Source organism: Ursus maritimus, unplaced genomic scaffold (assembly GCF_017311325.1).
Source record: "Ursus maritimus isolate PB19 unplaced genomic scaffold, ASM1731132v1 scaffold_21, whole genome shotgun sequence".
Taxonomy (NCBI): Eukaryota; Metazoa; Chordata; class Mammalia; order Carnivora; family Ursidae; genus Ursus; species Ursus maritimus.
Window position 1 is genome coordinate 37405419 of NW_024424564.1, and position 18795 is coordinate 37424213.

Sequence of the window (18795 nt, forward strand, 5' to 3'; positions counted from 1 at the left end):
TGCAATGGTTGTCTCTAGAAATAGCACTTGTGCAACTGAGTGAGAGGCTGAACTAGTGACCTTTTTCAGAAAATTCTATTTTTACTTGAAAAAAATGATTGGCTGTTTGGCAGGCAATTTCTAGAAAATGAAAGCAATGAGCCTGTCACTTCAAAGAAAACAACATATAGTATGTGTTGTCAGTGTTTCAATGAAAAAAATGAACTTTCACGCAAAAATTAGAATTTTGGAAAACTTATATCTACTCCCATGAACTTAACAGCTCTCAACACTTAAAACTGTCTTCATTAAATAGGCAGTGATATTAATGGATGTAATTTTTTGACGTTAAATAATGGAATGTGTCACCATTTGGAAGATCTACATAATTTGGTGAAGCAATATTTTCCAAAAGACAAATACATGTTAAAAAATATGCATGGGTAAAATGTATATTAAAAATGTAAGCTAGACCAATGGATTTTAATGTAACAGAGTGTGAAGAGTTAATTGAAATGGCTTCAGATTCCACATTGCAGCTCACCTTTAAGGAATTACAATTTACTGGGATGCCTGGGTGGCTTAGTTGGTTAAGCGTCTGCTTTTGGCTCAGGTCCTGATCTCAGGGTCCTGGGATCAAGTCCCGCATCAGTCTCCTTGCTCAGCAGGGAGCCTGCTTCTCCCTCTGCCTGTAGCTCCCCTGCTTGTACTCTCTCTCTCTCCTCTCTCACTGACAAATAAATAAAATCTTTAAAAAAGAAAAGAAATGACAATTTATCATGTTTTACTGTAGAATCAAAAAGGAATATCCAAATTGTCTAAAAAGTTTATTAAGATATTTCTCTTGTCTGTGTGAAGCCAGATTTTCTTAATTGAAATGACTTCAGGGGCGCCTGGGTGGCACAGAGGTTAAGCGTCTGCCTTCGGCTCAGGGCGTGATCCCCGCGTTATGGGATCGAGCCCCACATCAGGCTCCTCCGCTATGAGCCTGCTTCTTCCTCTCCCACTCCTCCTGCTTGTGTTCCCTCTCTCGCTGGCTGTCTCTATCTCTGTCAAATAAATAAATAAAATCTTTAAAAAAAAAAAAAAAAAGAAATGACTTCAACCAGTACAACATATTATAACAGACCGAAGGCAGGAATAGGAGACTACAGATATCCTCTGTTAAGTCAGACATTAAATAGATTTGCTAAAATATAAACTAATGCCATTACAATGTTATTTATGTTTTTATTTTTAAATGAATAACTAAATATTTCAAACATCCTTTTTAAATTTCTAATATGATAAATATTGATCGATACAGCCCACATAAACAAAAGCTGAGAAATTGCTTTTTTGGGAGGGGTCCTTGATAATTTTTAAGAGCGTGATAGAATACTGAGACCAAAATGTTTGAGAGTTGCTGCTCCAGGAGAAAGAACACTGGACTGGGGGCCTGGATATCTGGGTTTAGACCACGTTCTGCCACAGACTCATGTTGTGGCTGCCTGAAACCTTTTAGAAGTGAGTTACAGGATGGATGGGTGGTTGGATGGATGGATGAAAGAAAGCATGAAGCTTGCACATTTTCTAAGTAGATTCTGGAGACCGTCTTTATAAGTTGAATCCTGTTTCCATAATGTATTAGCCATGTGACCTCAGGCAAGAGACTTAATCTTCCTGAGCCTTAATTTCTTCATCTGCAAAACAGAGATAATAATAGCATCTGACCATCAAGACGCTGTGAGGATTGAATACATTGATCCCTGTTGCTGCTCGACAGAGTGCTTGCCACAGAATAAGCTCTCTATATGTGTTAGCTTTTGTTATGATGATGGTTGCGTTTACTTCAGAATCTGGCTGAGTTTCTTTTTCCTCAGACGTAAAGTTAGGGAGCTAGGGGATCTCCAAGTTCTCTTCCAGCCCCAATATTCAGTAATCATCATCATCGTCATCGTCATCGTCATCCTCTCCTCAAGTTTGTGGAGCGCTCGTTATTCTCCACCACGATGCTAAATGCTTTACATGGGTGATCTTATTTAATCCTCACAACAGTCATACAAATTAGATGCTTTCATCATGTGGATTTGATGGAAGGAGAGTCGGAAACCAGAATTCCTATATGTTAGATCTAGGACTCAAACCCAGATCTCTGACTCTGAAGTCCGTGTTTCTGAGCATCGGCACTCAAGGCCAACTCCAGCTTCTGATGCAGGCTGTGCCACCAAGGGCAGGTTACTTAACCTCCTATGCTCCTGTTTCTTTATCATGAAGTAACACAGTACCTATACTATAAGATGGCCTTAAGGTGTAAATGAGTCCTCTCATGAAATGTATTGAGTCCAGCGTCTGTCACATCCTAAGCACTCAAGCGATGAGAACTGCTTCATCCCCGTGAGCCTACGAGCCTTTGACACTCTGCTTCTGATTGTTCTGTAACGGCACATTCTAGTATCTTTATGGTGTTTATTAATGAACGTCAATACATAGCGGGCTAGAGCCACCGATTATGTACCTCAGAGCCACACAAGGAGAAAGCTACTATCCAATTCCAACAGAATTACCTAAATAACAAGTGCTATGTGCTAAACCTTTTTTGTTTTGTTTTTTTCTGGTGAAGAAAAATGGGCAGTCCTACCAGCCAACGTGGTGCCTATAGATCTTTTGTGGAATGTTCACTGGAGAATACACTTGCTGCTAGAAACTATGAAAAATATATGGAAGGTCCTAAGAGAAAATTTGGTGTTTTTCTATAAAGTTGCTTTAGACTTATAATGACTATAAAAATAGGAAGTTGCCATACAATCAAGGAGGTCAAGGATAAATTCTGTTGAGTCAAACTGTGCAAACATCTCTGCTTGAAGAAAATGTTTGGAACCAAAGTTACAGTACATCTGGTAATGGCACATCTAGGATTTTACTGTAGAGACGTCAGCACCAGGATATCCCAGTATCATGCCAGTATGCTGATGGGAGGCTATTTTCAGCGTACTCTGCTGATCACAAAATTATGCTCTTCTCCTTTCACTCAGAGCCTCCCAAGATTCGCATCCCAAGGCACTTGAAGCAAACTTATGTCCGCAGAGTTGGAGAAGCTGTGAATCTGGTTATACCTTTCCAGGTAATAATTCAGGGTCACTTAGTTTCTCTTTCCAGTGTTGGGGTGTTTAAGAAGTAGAAACAGGTACTCTAGTACTTAAACTCCTCATGATTCAGGATTTCCGCAGAGGGAAAGTAGATAAATAATGCAAGAGATCTGGGGAGTGAGTCAACAATCTCGTGCTTGTTGAGAAATCTGTTAAACTGATAGATTTTCCTTCTGCGTGAGATGAAGGACACCTAGGTTGGACTGGTCTGAAGCTCAGGGACTATGGTTGGGCAGAGAGGAAACACCAAGGAGATGCCAAAACAAGAAATGCTTCAAGATTCTGGCCCTGCACATCTGTAATAAAACTAGTCTTCATTTTAAGTGAAGCTCTTGGTGTAACATTCAGGAAAACAACATGTACTTACTTTCCACAATCACCCCAAGCCAGAGGAAGAGGGATAACTGGATGTTGAAATCCTCATGCGACTAGCTGAAAGATGCAAACATTGTTAAACCATTGCTCCAGCAAAAGAATCTGTTGTTTACAAGATCAACCAGGCTTCACCTACAATAATCAATTTTGGTCTCATACACACACACACACACACACACACTGCACCACCACTCCATTACTTGTTGGACTCTTTTTATGACTCTAGACAGCAATGTTAAGTAGAATCTTCTGCAATGATGGAAATGTTTTACAGCATCAGTGTCCAATATGGTAGCCACCAGCCAAATATGACCATTGAGCCCTTGAAATGTGATACTTGGAACCAGTGCAACTGGGAAGATTAGTTTTTAATTTTCCTTAATTTAAATTAGTTTTGGTTTAAATAGCTATGTGTAGCTTGTGGCTCTTACCTCAGACAGCATGGCTCTAGAATTAGAATTTAAGTCTCTTCACACATTTGAACATACACACAGAGCTCATTCACACCCAGGCTCCCATGACAAGCAAGCTACAGGACAGCCACCTCAAGCCACCCTCATTGCAATTGGGGCCTGCCACTTAGAAGAGGCAGTTACCTTCTCCATACAGGGCATGAAAGCAGAAGGAAAGCCAAGGAGGATGAGAGTATAAACACAGTGGAAGAGGAAAGAGATGCTTGGCAAGGCTCCTCCCACTTCTCTCTCCCCACAGCCTCAACTAAAACCAGGAGCTGGCACGGCACTCAGGGTGGACTGGGGCTGCGGAATCTGCCCTCCAGCTTTCCCACCTTGTCTACTGCTAGCACTAATCCCAGTTCCCACATTTGGGGGCTCTGTGTGTCCAGCTTCTGTCACTTCAGTCTTTATACCCATCCTGTGAGATAGGTGCCGTCATTGTTCTCATTTTACAGATTGGGAAATTGAGGCACAGAGAGTTTAAGTAACTTGCTCAAGGTCACACAGCTATTAAGAGGTGGAGTCAGCATCCAAATACAGATTCCAGGGCCCCAGAGCCCATGTTCTTAACCATTATGCTGTGTCGCGTAGGCTTTGAAATTAGAGAGACCCAGCTGTAAGACCTGGTTCCAGCACTTACTTAAGCTGCAAGGCCTTGGGCAAGTCATTTCAGTCCTTTATCCAAAAATGAGGATGATGATACTTATTATCTTGACGTGAAGATTAAAGGAAATAGTAAACATCACGTACCTAATGCAGAACCTTGCACAAAGAACGCCGTCAACAGGCAGGGTGAGTATCACTGTCCCTGCCATAGTTGGCTGACCACCAGGCTGTCTCCCACTTTGCCTAGAATGGGGTAAGCAACTGTCATTTTTTGTAATGCTGAAAAGAATGTCTTGAGACCATCTGATTTCCCTCCCCCTCTACTTTTTCTGTCTTTTTAGGGAAAACCAAGACCAGAACTAACTTGGAAGAAAGATGGTGCAGAAATTGATAAGAATCAGATAAACATCCGCAACTCTGAGACAGATACAATCATATTTATCAGAAAAGCAGAGAGGAGCCACTCTGGGAAATACGATCTGCAAGTCAAAGTGGAAAAATTCATGGAAACTGCATCCATTGATATCCAGATCATTGGTAGGTTTGGAAGAAGGAACTGGAATGTTCTGTCAAAGCAGTATTTGGACTAATTGTCCTTGTTAGGGCAAGAGTAAGAATTTTTGTTAAATTCTCTTTTTAGAATTAAAAAAATAGATTAATTAGTAAGACTTGTTAGTATTTCAAAATAGTTTTTTACTGACTGAAAAGACTAATCATTGGAGACTCAGGGCATACATGTTTAAGAAAATTAATGTATCTACTTTTTAGTACAAACCGTGTAGTACAAACTCCTTTATAATCCACTTCTCTCTTATTCTGTTTCTCAACTCCTTGGTGATGAAGTATTTCCTGTTTTGAATTCTTGCATAAAAACCATAGTAGATTCTAGACATAATTCAACATGTTTCCTACTACACCTAAAATTTGCTAATAATAAAGTTTTAATGGGGAATGAAAATTTTTTAAGCGTAAGGAAGATGTACCTAAACAGTTAAACACTAAATTGGTTGGTCCTGTAGGGCTAGATACTCACTCACCTGCCCAAACAATAAATAAGGGTAGTTCTTACTTCTGTCTAGAGTTAGGGGAAGAGAGGGAGGGTGTCTAACAGATGGACCCCTCTCACTTCCTATAATTTTTGCCATGTCAAGAAATACATTTAAAAGCAGAGCTATAGAAGCCTTCTTTCCAGTCATTTTAATTACTATATTTCAGCAAATTTGCGGAAACTAGGAGTTTTCTCACCAAGGGAGCAAGTTCCTGTGGCAGATTGGATGAAAGTTCATGCCCTTTAAATTAAGTACTCTCTTCCTACGGGCTAAACCTTCTTGATTTTTGTTAAGTTGAGAAAAGCGTTGAGGCTAACCGGTGCCCTTGGACCTGGCCGAGTTCCACTGGAATGCGAGCCCCCATGGGAGTGTCTGGAAGAGCACTGCCCTCTGAAAGAATTTTCTTTCCTACTTTGCCATGTAGTTACTTTATCAGGTAGTTATAAGTGCCTGGGCCATTGCTTGCACACCCAAAGTACTCAATAAATAATGGTTATCATTTTAGCTATTTTACTAGTTCCAAATTTATGTTGGCAGAGCGATAGAACAAGTTTTCCTCATGCCCGTTAAAGGTATCTTTTGGGTACAACAGAGGAACCCACTCACAGGCTGTGGCCTCCGTGCCTCTCACCAAAAGCCAGAGATGCTTGGCCCAGATGGGCTCTAGGATTTGGAGTCCAGGGTCAGCTTACATTTCCCATTAGGCAGGGTAGCCTTGTGCTTCATTGCCAGTAGCCTGCCCTTGGAGGGCTGGCTAATGAGGTTTGAAGTTTCATTTCAATTTTCTTTTCAAAATCCTTTTCTTTCCATGAAGATGAAAGTCAAGAGTTTCCAGAGAAGCTTAGCTGGAGTGCATTCCACTTCTCTGATGTTGAAGAAGGGTGAGAGAAATATGGGTAGAGATGCAGGGAAGGAAGGACATTTCAAATATCCTCCTGTAATGAGTTACAGCAGTCCCCTTTATCAATGGAGACATGTTCTCAGATGTCTGAAACCATGGGTAGTACCAAACCCTATATATGCTATATTTTGTTTTATATATCCATTCCTATGATAAAGTTCAATTTATAAATTAGGCACAGTAAGAGATTAACAACAATAACTAACAATAAAACAGATCAAGTATAACCATATACTGTAATAAAAGTTAATGTGGTCTCTCTCACAAAAGATCTCATTGTACTATACTCACCCTTCTTCTGATGATGACGTGAGATGATAAAATGCCTACATGATGACATGAAGTGAGCTGAATGACGCATGCAGGCATTATGACACAGCATTAGGTTACCATTGACATAGTGTCAGAAGGAGGAGCATCTGCTTCTGGACCTCAGTTGCCCACAGAAAGCAAAACCACTGTTAAGGAGAGGACCACTGCATAGGTTGAGAGGGAAAGTGATCTCACAGTGATGCCATGAATTCATCTTATAGACCGTCCAGGTCCACCTCAAGTGGTGAAGATTGAGGATGTCTGGGGAGAGAACGTTGCTCTATCATGGATACCACCAAAGGATGATGGAAATGCAGCCATCACAGGGTATACGATCCAGAAGGCTGACAAGAAGAGCATGGTAAGGTCTGGCTTTCTCTGGTTCAGCGGCAGCAAAATCACTTTTTATCAGAGATAAAGGTGGAGCATGAGGTCCTCTGTGGTGAGGGGGGGGGGGGGCGTGGGTAACAATGTGGCGTCATGGAAAGGGTAAGGCCTTAGGAGCCACAGAGAGTTGGACTTGAATCCCAGCATTGCCACTTAAGAGCACGTGCACATGGACAGTCACTTAACTTCTTTGATCTCCATTTTCCTCATCTATAAAATAGGGACATGAATCCTTACTTTGCTTGGTTATTCTGAGGCTAAAACAATATAAAGCCGCTGGCAGAATGTTCAATGGAATTTAATAAATTCATTTGTTCACCAAATATTTACTCACTCTGGATTCTGACTCAAATTTACATCCATGTAACTCTTCCTCCTTATAAAATAAATGTTGGGTGACATGGACAGAAAGACACCAGTTAGAAAAAGAAAGGTTCTAAGGGAATAGCATGTGCAAAGGTCCTGAAGAAGGAATTGTGTTCCAGAAGCAACCCAGACTGACTTGCTCACCAGATTTTAAATGTTAGAGGTATTCCTGCATCAGAATCCATCCACTACACCATACTATTGCCCTACCTATAAGTGAATGAATGAATAAATGACTATTTGGACACACAATGGCATAGAGCCATTTTTCATTCTCACAGGAAGAGTACAACATCATACTTAATGATATTGATAGGAAGTCCTTAGGCATTTACGCCAGTAGATCTCAGTAAGAACTCTGCTTATGAAATAGCATCAGATTGTAATTTCATGGCCTAAGTTATAAGGGGGAGAGGGTTTTGTTTGGCTCTTGTTTGGACCCTGGCTCTTGTTTGGACCTTGACCCAGATACTGGCAGTGAATCCAGCGGTACCGGGGTTCTTATAGAGGGTCCTTCAGGCACCCCCCCCCCATTTTTCCGCCCCCAGCATACCTGCCCAATGTTTGTCTTCTTAGATATCCTGTCAAGTCCAGGTGAACCAGAACTTTCTCAATGCTTCATGTAACTGAGTTCTACCTGGTGACAGGGGCTGATCCCTAACCCCTGCACTCCTGTGTTTCTGTTGCATTTCAGCAGGGACAGACCTATAGACCCAAAGATGCTCCCTCTGCCCATTGTAAGTCCCAGGAGATCACCACACCATTGTCTCATTGTGGCTACAGGTGCTATTCTTCACTTAAATTCCTGTTGTCATTTGTAACTTCATAAACATTGTTTTCATCACGTGTGCCAACGCATTAATTTATTCATTCGTTTACTGTGTGTTGAGCACTGTTCTAGCTGCTAGATCAAAAAAAAAAAAGCAGTCACAATCTAGGCAAGAAGAAAGACATCATAATACCAAATGATAAAACAATACACTAACTGTTGTAATAAAGTGCTTTGGGAATAAAGGAGGACATAACTACAATTGTCTGGTGTCTTAAAAATATCCAAAAATCCAGAGATAACGATGGCCCCTAAAAATTCCTAGAAAAATCCTTTTCCTTTATGAACTTTTTGTCAGAAAATGTATTTTCTCAATTAGTGGTAGTAAACATGCATGATGCAGTGTGGCTCTTTACTGGTTGCAAAATAAACTCTGAGACCACTGTGTTTCTCAGTATGGTGGGGAAAAAATTGAAAAGAAAATTACTTGTTTTAGCTATTCATTCTTTCGTTCATTCAAGTAGCCAATAAACACTTATTTTTTGCTTAGTATCTGTTATGTACCAGGTATCATAATAGGCACTGGAGAAACAGGGCTGAGAAGAAAAATCTGTCTTTACCATAATGGCGTACCCATTTCAGTGAAGGAGGTAGAGAGTGAACAAGTGAAATAGTAAATAGATAATGTAATTTAAAGTAGCAAGTTCTGTGAAAAAAACCTAGCCAGGTTAAGGTGATAGAATATGACCAGCCTAGAGTGGTGAGAGGGTAAATAATAAATATTAGGCAAATTTTTGGGTGATATTAATTTTTCTCTAGTGATTTAATATCATCTCTTCCTCAGAATAAATAAGTTTAAATTAAAATTCTATGATGATACTTTGTTATACAAAAGCTAGGTGTCAGACACTATATACTTATGAAGAAAATATAAAGGTAGGAGTTCACATCTAGGGTATATGAATCTAATGTGTAAATGAAAATTAAATTATACATAGTCAAGTATAAGTCTATTGTAAAGTATCAAACAAATTAAATGTACATTGCTATTACTCTCAATATAAAAATCAGCACTATTTTTCTTTTAGCTAGTGAAACATTCCCTGTTCTTTATTCTAATCAACAGTGGGAATATTTGCCTATTTTTAAATGATTTGTCTCAAAAAAATTTTTTTCTTGTAGGAATGGTTCACTGTCATTGAGCATTATCACCGAACCAGTGCCACCATTTCTGAACTGGTCATAGGAAATGAGTATTATTTCCGGGTCTTTGCTGAGAACATGTGTGGCCTCAGTGAGGACGCAACAATGACTAAGGAGAGCGCTGTGATTGCCAAGGATGGTGAGTTAACAGTGGACCGACATAAAGAGGGTTCTGGACTCAATTCCAGTATGTGGGGTGGGAGGGGTTATTTATTTATTTATTTATTTATTTATTTATTTTACTAGAGGCTTCGCTACGTAGGCATGGTTAATTAAATCACCGGCCTTTGTGATTGAACTCAAGCTCCAGCCCCTCTCCCCTCCCTGGAGGTCTGGGGATGGGGCTGAAAGTTTGAACCCATTAATCACAGGGTTGGTTTCCCTGGCAACCGATCCCCATCCTTGGGTCCAAAGGTTACCTCATTAATGTAAAAAAGACCCCTTTACATCTCCCCTCACTTAGGAAATTTCAAAGATTTTAGGAGCTCTGTGCCAGAAATGTGGCCAGAAGACCAAATATCTACTTCTTATTATAAATCCACAATTATAAATATATAAATCCACATGAATATATAAATATATATAAATCCACAATTATAATGTCCACAACTGGACATCTGGAAACCTCAGTTTTCCATGACTAGGTAGAGAGGCCTGGAAGAGGACATGTGACGAATGGGAATTCAGAAACTGATAAACACACATTTTTAAATTGTGGTAAAAATGTTCAAGTAAAGTGTTCACTTTACCAGTAAAAAATTTTTTATATTTATACATTTTTAAAAAATGTAAGCTTTAATTCATTCCAGTTTCTGGGCTGTGGGTCTAGCAATGGCTCAAGTCAGAGGCTTAGGGATTTCATTTCAAATAAGCCACTCTCCTTAAAGCCCTTTCTCATTGCTTTCACATTAAAGCACACTGTTGCTCAAAATACTCAGACACCAAATTCTTCTCAATATTTCTTTCATTGTCAGAGGACCACGCTGGCTTTCTGTCCCAGATGGGATTGGCTGTCCCTTTGCACCCTTCAGAATGAATGTCGTGTGTTCACCCATATTTTTACATGTTTTTCTAAGCTCAGGGGAATTTTAATCATGAGTAAAATATGCCAAGAATAATATATTCTCAGGCCAATTTGTGTATTTCTAATGCTTGTTTCTAAGGTAAAATCTACAAAAATCCAGTGTATGAAGATTTCGATTTCACAGAGGCACCCATGTTCACTCAGCCTCTGGTTAACACCTACGCTGTGGCTGGTTACAATGCCACCCTGAACTGCAGTGTGAGAGGAAATCCTAAGGTACCATTTTTTTTTTTTATCACATTAGTTAAATTTAAGAATTAGTCCCAAATTCCCTTTTTTATATTAGACACATTATTATTGTGGGTAATAATATAAACTGATCTTCCAAGGCTATTGTGTCTTTCTCTCGGATAGGAAGAAGGGGGCAGCGTTATGGTGTTGGTGGATAATGAGGTCTACCATTTAAATATAGTAATAAAACATGCTTATATTTCTTTACTAACTAAAGGATACCTACTAAGGAAAAACCAAAACACCTGTTCTTAAAAGAGCTGAGAGGTAAAGAGATGGAATATTATTTCACCTGAAAAATTAGGTGGCAATATTAATTCATCAAATTTTCTGAAACAGATCAAAGCAAATAATGATGATATTGTAATGCAAGGCAGGATTTAAAATGTGCTGGGGTAAGGGTACAGAGTACTAGGAAGGAAGAAATCACATCTGATTGAAGAGATTCAGAAAGGTCTTAAGATTTCTTGTTGGCATTTGAAAAGAATAATGAATTAATGAATGTTGCCCATAGAGATATCTGTTGCTGGATAGCACTGTGGGAAAAGTGCCCTAGAATCTGGAAAAATTGCGAAGTGGTATTTTTCCTGCATTGTACCATGAGCAGGAACAGAGGAGTCAAGGGAGAAGGTAGACTGAGGATGAGAGGAAGATCCTGAATTCCTGTTTAGTTGGAAGTGACTTCGATATATCCAAATGGGAATGACCAGGAGGGAGAGAAGTGGTTCACCAGAGCTGAGGAGAAAGGCCAGAGCTGTGACTCTTGATTTGGAAGCCCCAGGCATGGGAGTGCTACATCCCACCTCTTGGAGCCAAAGCTCTAAAAAGGAATATCATCAAGGAAAGACAGTAGTGAGTGAAAAGCCAGAGTCCAAAGCGGAAGCCTCAGTGAATGGTCCCATTTGAAAGGAGGAAGGAGGAAGGAGGAAGGTGATGGTATGAAGGAGACAGAGTCGCAAGTCTCCAGGGTCTGAGCAAGGCTAAAGGATTTAAGAGGTGGAAGAGAGAATGTGGAGAGTACGCATTTACCAAAGGGAGGAGAAGACAATATGGGAAAGGAGGGGAGGGTCAAGGGTATCAAGTATAATTCAGGGGCCAAGGAGAATAAAGTCGTCTTCCAGGGTGACTGGTCATTACTGATCTTGCGTTATCTGAAGTGGACCTATTCCACCGGATGACGAATAGAGGTGTTTGAGGAGAGATGAGATGGTGGGGAGGCATAAGCAGCACATAAAGATTTAGAAAAGAACGTAAGGAAAAGGAAGTGAAGAAAAGCAGATGGTTATGACACCTAATGGGGATTCTCTGGAAAATGCCCGCGGTATACACTCTCCAGGATGAGCTGACCTCAGGGACCTGTAGATCAAATTGGAACGCGTCTGAATCTGTTTGGGAAGAGAGCCCCAGAGCTGTCCTCTGAACAAGTCTGGCTTGCTTCTTCAGAATGCTCATTCGTCTTCTTGCCAAGCACTAAGCAGAATTTGACTTGAGAGAAACAGTGCTCAAGCAGATGTGGATTCTTCTTAGATGTACTTTCTTTCTAAGCCACATTTTAAAATCTGGTCACTGGTTTTAATGGTCTGTTACTACGCTAGGTACTGATATGTTCTGACCCATTTACTTCAATCTTAGCCCAAAATAACCTGGATGAAAAACAAAGTTGCTATTGTGGATGACCCAAGGTACAGAATGTTCAGCAACCAAGGGGTCTGTACTCTGGAGATTCGCAAGCCCAGCCCCTACGACGGAGGCACTTACTGCTGCAAAGCAGTTAATGACCTTGGGACAGTGGAGATCGAATGCAAACTGGAGGTGAAAGGTATGACATCGAAGATCTCGTGTATAGACTAAAATGAAAGAAAATCATTTAATTATTGCCCTTACCGCAAAATCCAAACAGTTTGCTAAAATATCTGGGGGTGGCAGGGGAAGGGGAGAGAGAATTCTGGGAGAGAAGACATTATTACATTCTGCACTCACTCTGATTTATTTTAGTAGAGTGATTTTCATCTCTTGCAATTCTTGTTAACTAAAGGAATGTTAATTTCAGTGGAATGCTAGTATGTGTACAGCACAGTGGGAATGAATAAAGTCAGAGGGATATGACTTTGGTGATATAATCCATTTATTAGGGAAAAAAAGCCTAGTGCAAAAGCTCATCTAATGAAACTGCAATTAAGGAGTTTATACTATTTTTAATTAGTTTACTGTTTTGTGAAACTTATATATATATGCGTAACTTTGCTGATTTAGTGTTTACTATTGCACATGTAGAATATAGCATATCCATATTATAATCAGTTGCTTTTAAAATCTCATTAGAGAATTTTCATTTATAGATATGCATTTCATTTATACTAGTTTTTAGTTTTTAGAAGTGTTGCAACTAATGTAAACCAAGAAAACATGTAAGGATTTATGTGGTAGAAAAGTCTCTGAATAACCTGTCATCTTAATCAGTTTTTATAGTAACTGAGTATAATTTTTATACTGAAGCTTTTTTTGACAATCAAAACCTACTTTGGGATACCATGAGAACTCCTACAAATGTCAGAGTCACTGTTATGAGATAATGGGTGACATGATCCAAATGTCTTTTCTCTTTTTCTTGTTATATTATATTGCCTTTCTGTGATAACCAAAATCTTTATTTTTTTCTACCTCTCTGTAATGAAGAAATAATGATCCAAAAATCAGAAAGATAACTTTGTAAATATCTATTTAGAAAAAAACATAGTAAATACTTAAGCTATTAATATAAAAAGAGGTTTTAGTCCTAAGTCTAGTATAAGTACATTAAAGATACTTCTTGAAAAAAAATTTTTATAACTTAAAAAAAAGTATTCTTTCTCTATGATTTCTATCCATCCTCAAGTAATACAGTATTGTAGATTCATAACTGAACAAGAGGAATTTTTTTTGTTTTTTCTCTCAAATATAAAACAATAATATTCTTAGAATATGTCAAATGTGACTATTGAGATAGTGTTTACAAGTTTAAACATTATTTTAACTGTTTACTAGCTCTAAATGCAGGCTAAGTTAACAGTTGCAAATATATCTGGTTTCTCAACCCCTAGCCTTATTATTTTCAAGGTATTGTTGGTACTTATGTCTCAATATCCAATAAAGAACAACAACAACAGCCCACTACCACGCCGGCATGCTTTGAAAATAAACAGATGTTGCTAACGATATAAAATGATTATTTCACAAATGGTTAAACATTTGGGGTCCTCCATAGAAGCAAATAATATTGTACATATGGATGATATATCCTTTATAGTAATTGTATAGTAAGTTGGGTAGTGATTGCATTTAATAATACAAGTAATGTACTCTAGTATGTAAGTTCATAATAAGGTATCAACTGTGCTGTATTGGTGAAAACTTTTGGTCCTAAGAGTAAAGCCAAGATTGTTTATCATCAGATTGTTATCTGATAATAGGTGACTTGAATCAAGTTAAGCTGTGAAAAACAAAAAAAGGTAAGAATGTCAACCGAGAATAAATAAATACTGGTACAAATATTCTAATTCTACAGTGATATATCAAGGAGTAAATACCCCTGGACAACCAGTCTTCCTGGAGGGGCAGCAACAGGTTTTAAAAGTTCATATCCCACTGGATATTTCTACTTTCTGTTCCATTCCTCTTACATGAAATCGCACTTTGCATGTAAAGCTTGACTTTCTCATTTGCTTTTCATTGTATTTCTTAGCAGCTCATGGCATACGGTGTTTATGCCATGAACAGGAAGGCCAAATTATTCAAGGATATTAATTAATGTAGGCACTATGTTTCGTCAGAAAACTAAGTACCATACCACACATCCCCATAAATAAAGCCAGAGAGCTACATTTGAAGATGACCTCATGGTGGACATCAGATGATTAAAACTTGGGACTCAGTGGCATTTCTTTAATATTTTCATTTTTTCAATATAGAGAAATATGATCTTCCTTTAAGATAGTTTCCACCATAGTTTCCTTAGATTCGTGTTAAAATTCAGAAGACTGAATGTTTTTAAATTGCTAAGCTGTAGAAAAAGTGTTCTGGACATTTTTGATGGAGAGAGGACACAAATAGACTATTTGGAAATATTTGGATCCAATATTTGGAAACTTTCATATTTAAGATTTCCAATGAAAAACTTACCAGTAGAATATCTGTGACCCATCTATCTGTGGGGCACTTGGGATATTTTCATAGGACCAAAATTATTTCATTTATGAACTTGAAAGAAAATTTCAGGCCCCATTACTAACTCTATGAAGCAATAAATGAGTCCTATTCTATATGTATAATGCACCCCCACTTGGAAGAATGAATTAAGAAGTTCTTTGGGTCTGGGTAAGCAACCTGACGTAAACTCTAATGATGTCAATTTATGCCTGAGTTTACAATTCCCAGAGAGAAGGTCAGCTTGCGAAAGATGACAGAATGAAGGCTCTTTCTTTAAAGTTTTATAGGTAATACATAGGGTCACTTTCTAGTCTTTGTTTAAGCCTTGTGTTGATTTAGATCAGTTATATATAATCAGTTCAGAATACGATATTATCGAATATGCTAATCTAATATTATATCTACTTGATAATTTTGCCTTTTAGAATTTCAACATATATATATGTACACTAATGCTTTGTCTATTGTCTCTGTTTTTCTTTTGTTGAAAAACACAATATATATATGTTGTAGGTTTTTTTGTTTTTTTTTTTAAGCTAATGGTTTGGAAGCTCTTACCATAAGTATTCCCTGTACAATCAGATTGGCTTTGCCACCTGTTCGGGCAAAGTGGTTGTGCATATTAATAAACGTTTTACATATTAATGATCCTTTTGAAGTGACTGGATCCCTGTCCTTCATTCCATGCGCTTCTATTCTCCTCCATCTTTCACATGACTAAGGATTAATGAAATCACCTCATCATAATCGTGACTATAATTTCATCCAACAAGTACTCAACTTCGGTTTTAGCACTTTATTAATGCTTACAACGTCTCTCTCTTTCTCTCTCTTTCCCTTAGTCGTAGCGCAGTAAGGATTTTTGAATGTATATTATCATCTAAGGTAAGCTTTCATATGGTTTTGGCATATGAAGCTTATGACTGTCATAAGCCATACAAAGCCTGTGGAGTATGGCATGATTTTCATTATGCAATCCAATGAAAATAGACTGTTTAAAATCTCTAACTTTGTAGTTTTAATTTGTGTTTAAGGATCTTGAAATTAACAGCTAGTGCTTATTCATCACAGCAATCTCCTGTTGACGTGCAGCGAGTTGTGGAATGCGGTAGCGCATGAATTACAGCATTTAATGTAGGTACAGATGATACCCAGGCATTCTGAGCGCTTTGCATCAAGGAATGGACATGTACATAGTGGCATCGTTTCTACCAATATGTGACTTGAATTTTTTTAAAAAAGGAGAATGACTTTCCCAAATTTGCATTAAATAAGTTTTAAGAATGTTCAAATGGCATGCTGTTTTTGCCTGGACGTGAATTTATTAGCAAGTAGTGAAGCACTTCCTTAAAGGACCATGAATTTTTATGGTTTTTTTCATGGGGTATTTTTATTTTTTTAAATATAATTCAGAAACCTGGAAGGTAAGTTTGAAATATTAGTAGGTGTCTCACCTTCAGAAGGTTTTGGATGGCTTTTACTCTTGTTAAGAAAATCTTTCCAATTGGTGCACTTTTGACGGGGTATAAATAGCCAAAGTTAAAGGAGTGGTCCCTCTTTTCTTCTCCAATGTGCTTGAGTAGGAATTCTTTGTGCTTAATTTAAAAGAATATTAAAAAGGGGCACCTGGCTGGCCCAGTCGGTTAAGTGTCTGATTCTTGATTTCCGCTCAGGTCATGATCTCAGGGTTGTGAGATTGAGCCCCACATCCAACTCCACGCTCAGCACAGAGTCCGCTTAAAATTCTCCCCTTTCCCTCTGCCCCTCTTCCTGCTCGCCCACACTCTCTCTCTAAAATAAATTAATAAATAATAACAATAATAAAAGAACATTAACAAACAGGAAACAGCCCTTGCCACTGATTCATAACATGGCTTGCATTTATTCTGCCATTCGGTCAGAAGGCTTAAATCATCTGTAGAAGAATCCCAAAACCTCCCCAAAAGCAATAGATACTTTCCAACCAGTCAGGAATTTCAACTAAGATTGAATAATAGCAGGGAACAAAAAACTGCTATGGGTCTGCCGGGAACTTGCTTTTTCTTCTAGTTGCCAAGTGCTTTAAATTTTAAATGTACTAAATCCAGAAGGTTTCCAAGTAGGGACTGAATGAATCTTTGTAACTAACTGGAACATAATTAGTCACATTTCTAGGCAGCTAGTCAGGAAGTAGTATTTGAGTAATCTTTTGCGTAGACGGTTTTGACTTTGCCTTTTCCTCTTTGTCCTCTCTAGGTGGCCTTTCCTTCTGCAGGCTCCTCTTGCAAGGTGTGCCTCCTAACATAATTGATTCATATTTGCGAGACTCGCAATCAAGCAATCCCGAGGAATACTAAGGGCTTGGGCCCTGCCTACCTACACTCCACTGCTTTGAAATCTGGTTGCAATGAGAAAGCATTTTCTGTTTTTCCACCAGGCACTTAAGTGTGGTCGTTTTCTTTCCTCCTGATGTTGAAGAAGAAGAAAAAAAATGTTTGCACGGATTGCTTAATTAAAAATTGCATACAAAATTTCATTTGAAGTCAGCTTTTTGGTCATTATTGCCTGTGCCTGGTCACTGTACTTTACCAAAAAAATCAAGCTATAGAATTAGCTAAAGCAGTTGTTTTAATTTAAAATAGTAGGCTGTAAATGCTTGCTTTTTTTTCCAAAATAAAAACATATCATACAATACAGCACAGTCAGATCCTGAAAACCCATCTTGCTCTTGAAAACCCACTCTTTTCTTGATCTTAGGGATTTTTCTAAGCAAAGCAGGGCTGTTTAGTTCACACACTCCTGCTTAACACCAGTGGATCTGTCCCCTTTTTCCCATTTGAATTCTCTGTAACACTTCATAAAGTCTTTCAGATGAGTTTTCTCAATGGAAGGGAAAACGTATTCTGTAAATGGTACAATAAATCTGAAGTGCTTATGATGAGGTGACATGGTGTTCATTTATGTGTCTGGGGTTGGGTGCTCAGACAGAACTGAGGACAAAAGGCTGGGAGCTGGGGTGCTACCCAACTTGGGCCTGACCTTCATTGTTCTCTGGTGCGGCCTCCTGGCCGAATGCACCAGGACTTCTGCCAAAACAGCTAGTCATGGTGACAGAGAGCTTCTGCTGACTGCAGAGCAGTTACAGATCCAGAGTTTGCTGATGGCAGCCTTTCCAGCTGATGGAGACCGTCAAAATCTGGAAGCTGAGACACATTTGTAGGAGCTCGTCATCTTCTCGGCGCCTTCCTCTCACTCTTCCTGACATTCTACAGAAATTTCAGTTCAGGGAGTGGAGTGAAGTGTGAGTAGGTCACCTCACCGCTATTGTTCACTCCCTCGCCTCCCCGCATTTCTTCTTTTTGGTCTTTTGTCCTAGGAGCTAAATACATTGTGACCTACAGATGGGCCCATAGCATCCTGGGACCGCATTTGAAAATATCTGCTCTGCTTCCTTTCCAGATGAGGGCTAGGAAGTTGTGGTGGTCATGCTCCCGGGTTGATGTGGGTTTCACCAAGGAAGGAGTGGCTGATCCAGGTAGTTGTAGTACCTTTGGGAATAGCAAGGGACAACTCGTGTTCTTGTCCAGACTCTGGCCTCTTCTGTTCTGTTGGGTTGGTGATCTTGCCTTATTGGTTGTTAAGAGTATTGGCTACCATCCCAAATCTCAATAATTGTGAAATGTGTGAAATCCCTATGTAAATATCCATTTTAATCAGAAAATATACTTATACATTATTTTATGTAAGAGAAGTCTGGTGTATCTATAAAGTCAAGAAGATCATATC

At 38.9% G+C, this 18795-nt stretch overlaps 1 protein-coding gene across 1 annotated transcript in view; it reads left to right on the forward strand.

Moving 5' to 3' along the window:
- The window catches only part of MYBPC1 (myosin binding protein C1), a 73805-nt gene extending 55255 nt beyond the window's left edge, over window positions 1–18550 (forward strand). Inside the window, exons 26-32 of the mRNA XM_008705772.2 lie at window positions 2994–3082; window positions 4885–5080; window positions 7027–7166; window positions 9510–9669; window positions 10694–10830; window positions 12478–12664; window positions 17266–18550. Coding sequence (XP_008703994.2) covers window positions 2994–3082; window positions 4885–5080; window positions 7027–7166; window positions 9510–9669; window positions 10694–10830; window positions 12478–12664; window positions 17266–17366 — 1010 coding nt within the window. The 3' untranslated portion in view covers window positions 17367–18550. The remainder of the gene's footprint in view (window positions 1–2993; window positions 3083–4884; window positions 5081–7026; window positions 7167–9509; window positions 9670–10693; window positions 10831–12477; window positions 12665–17265) is intronic.
- Window positions 18551–18795: the final 245 nt, after the last annotated feature.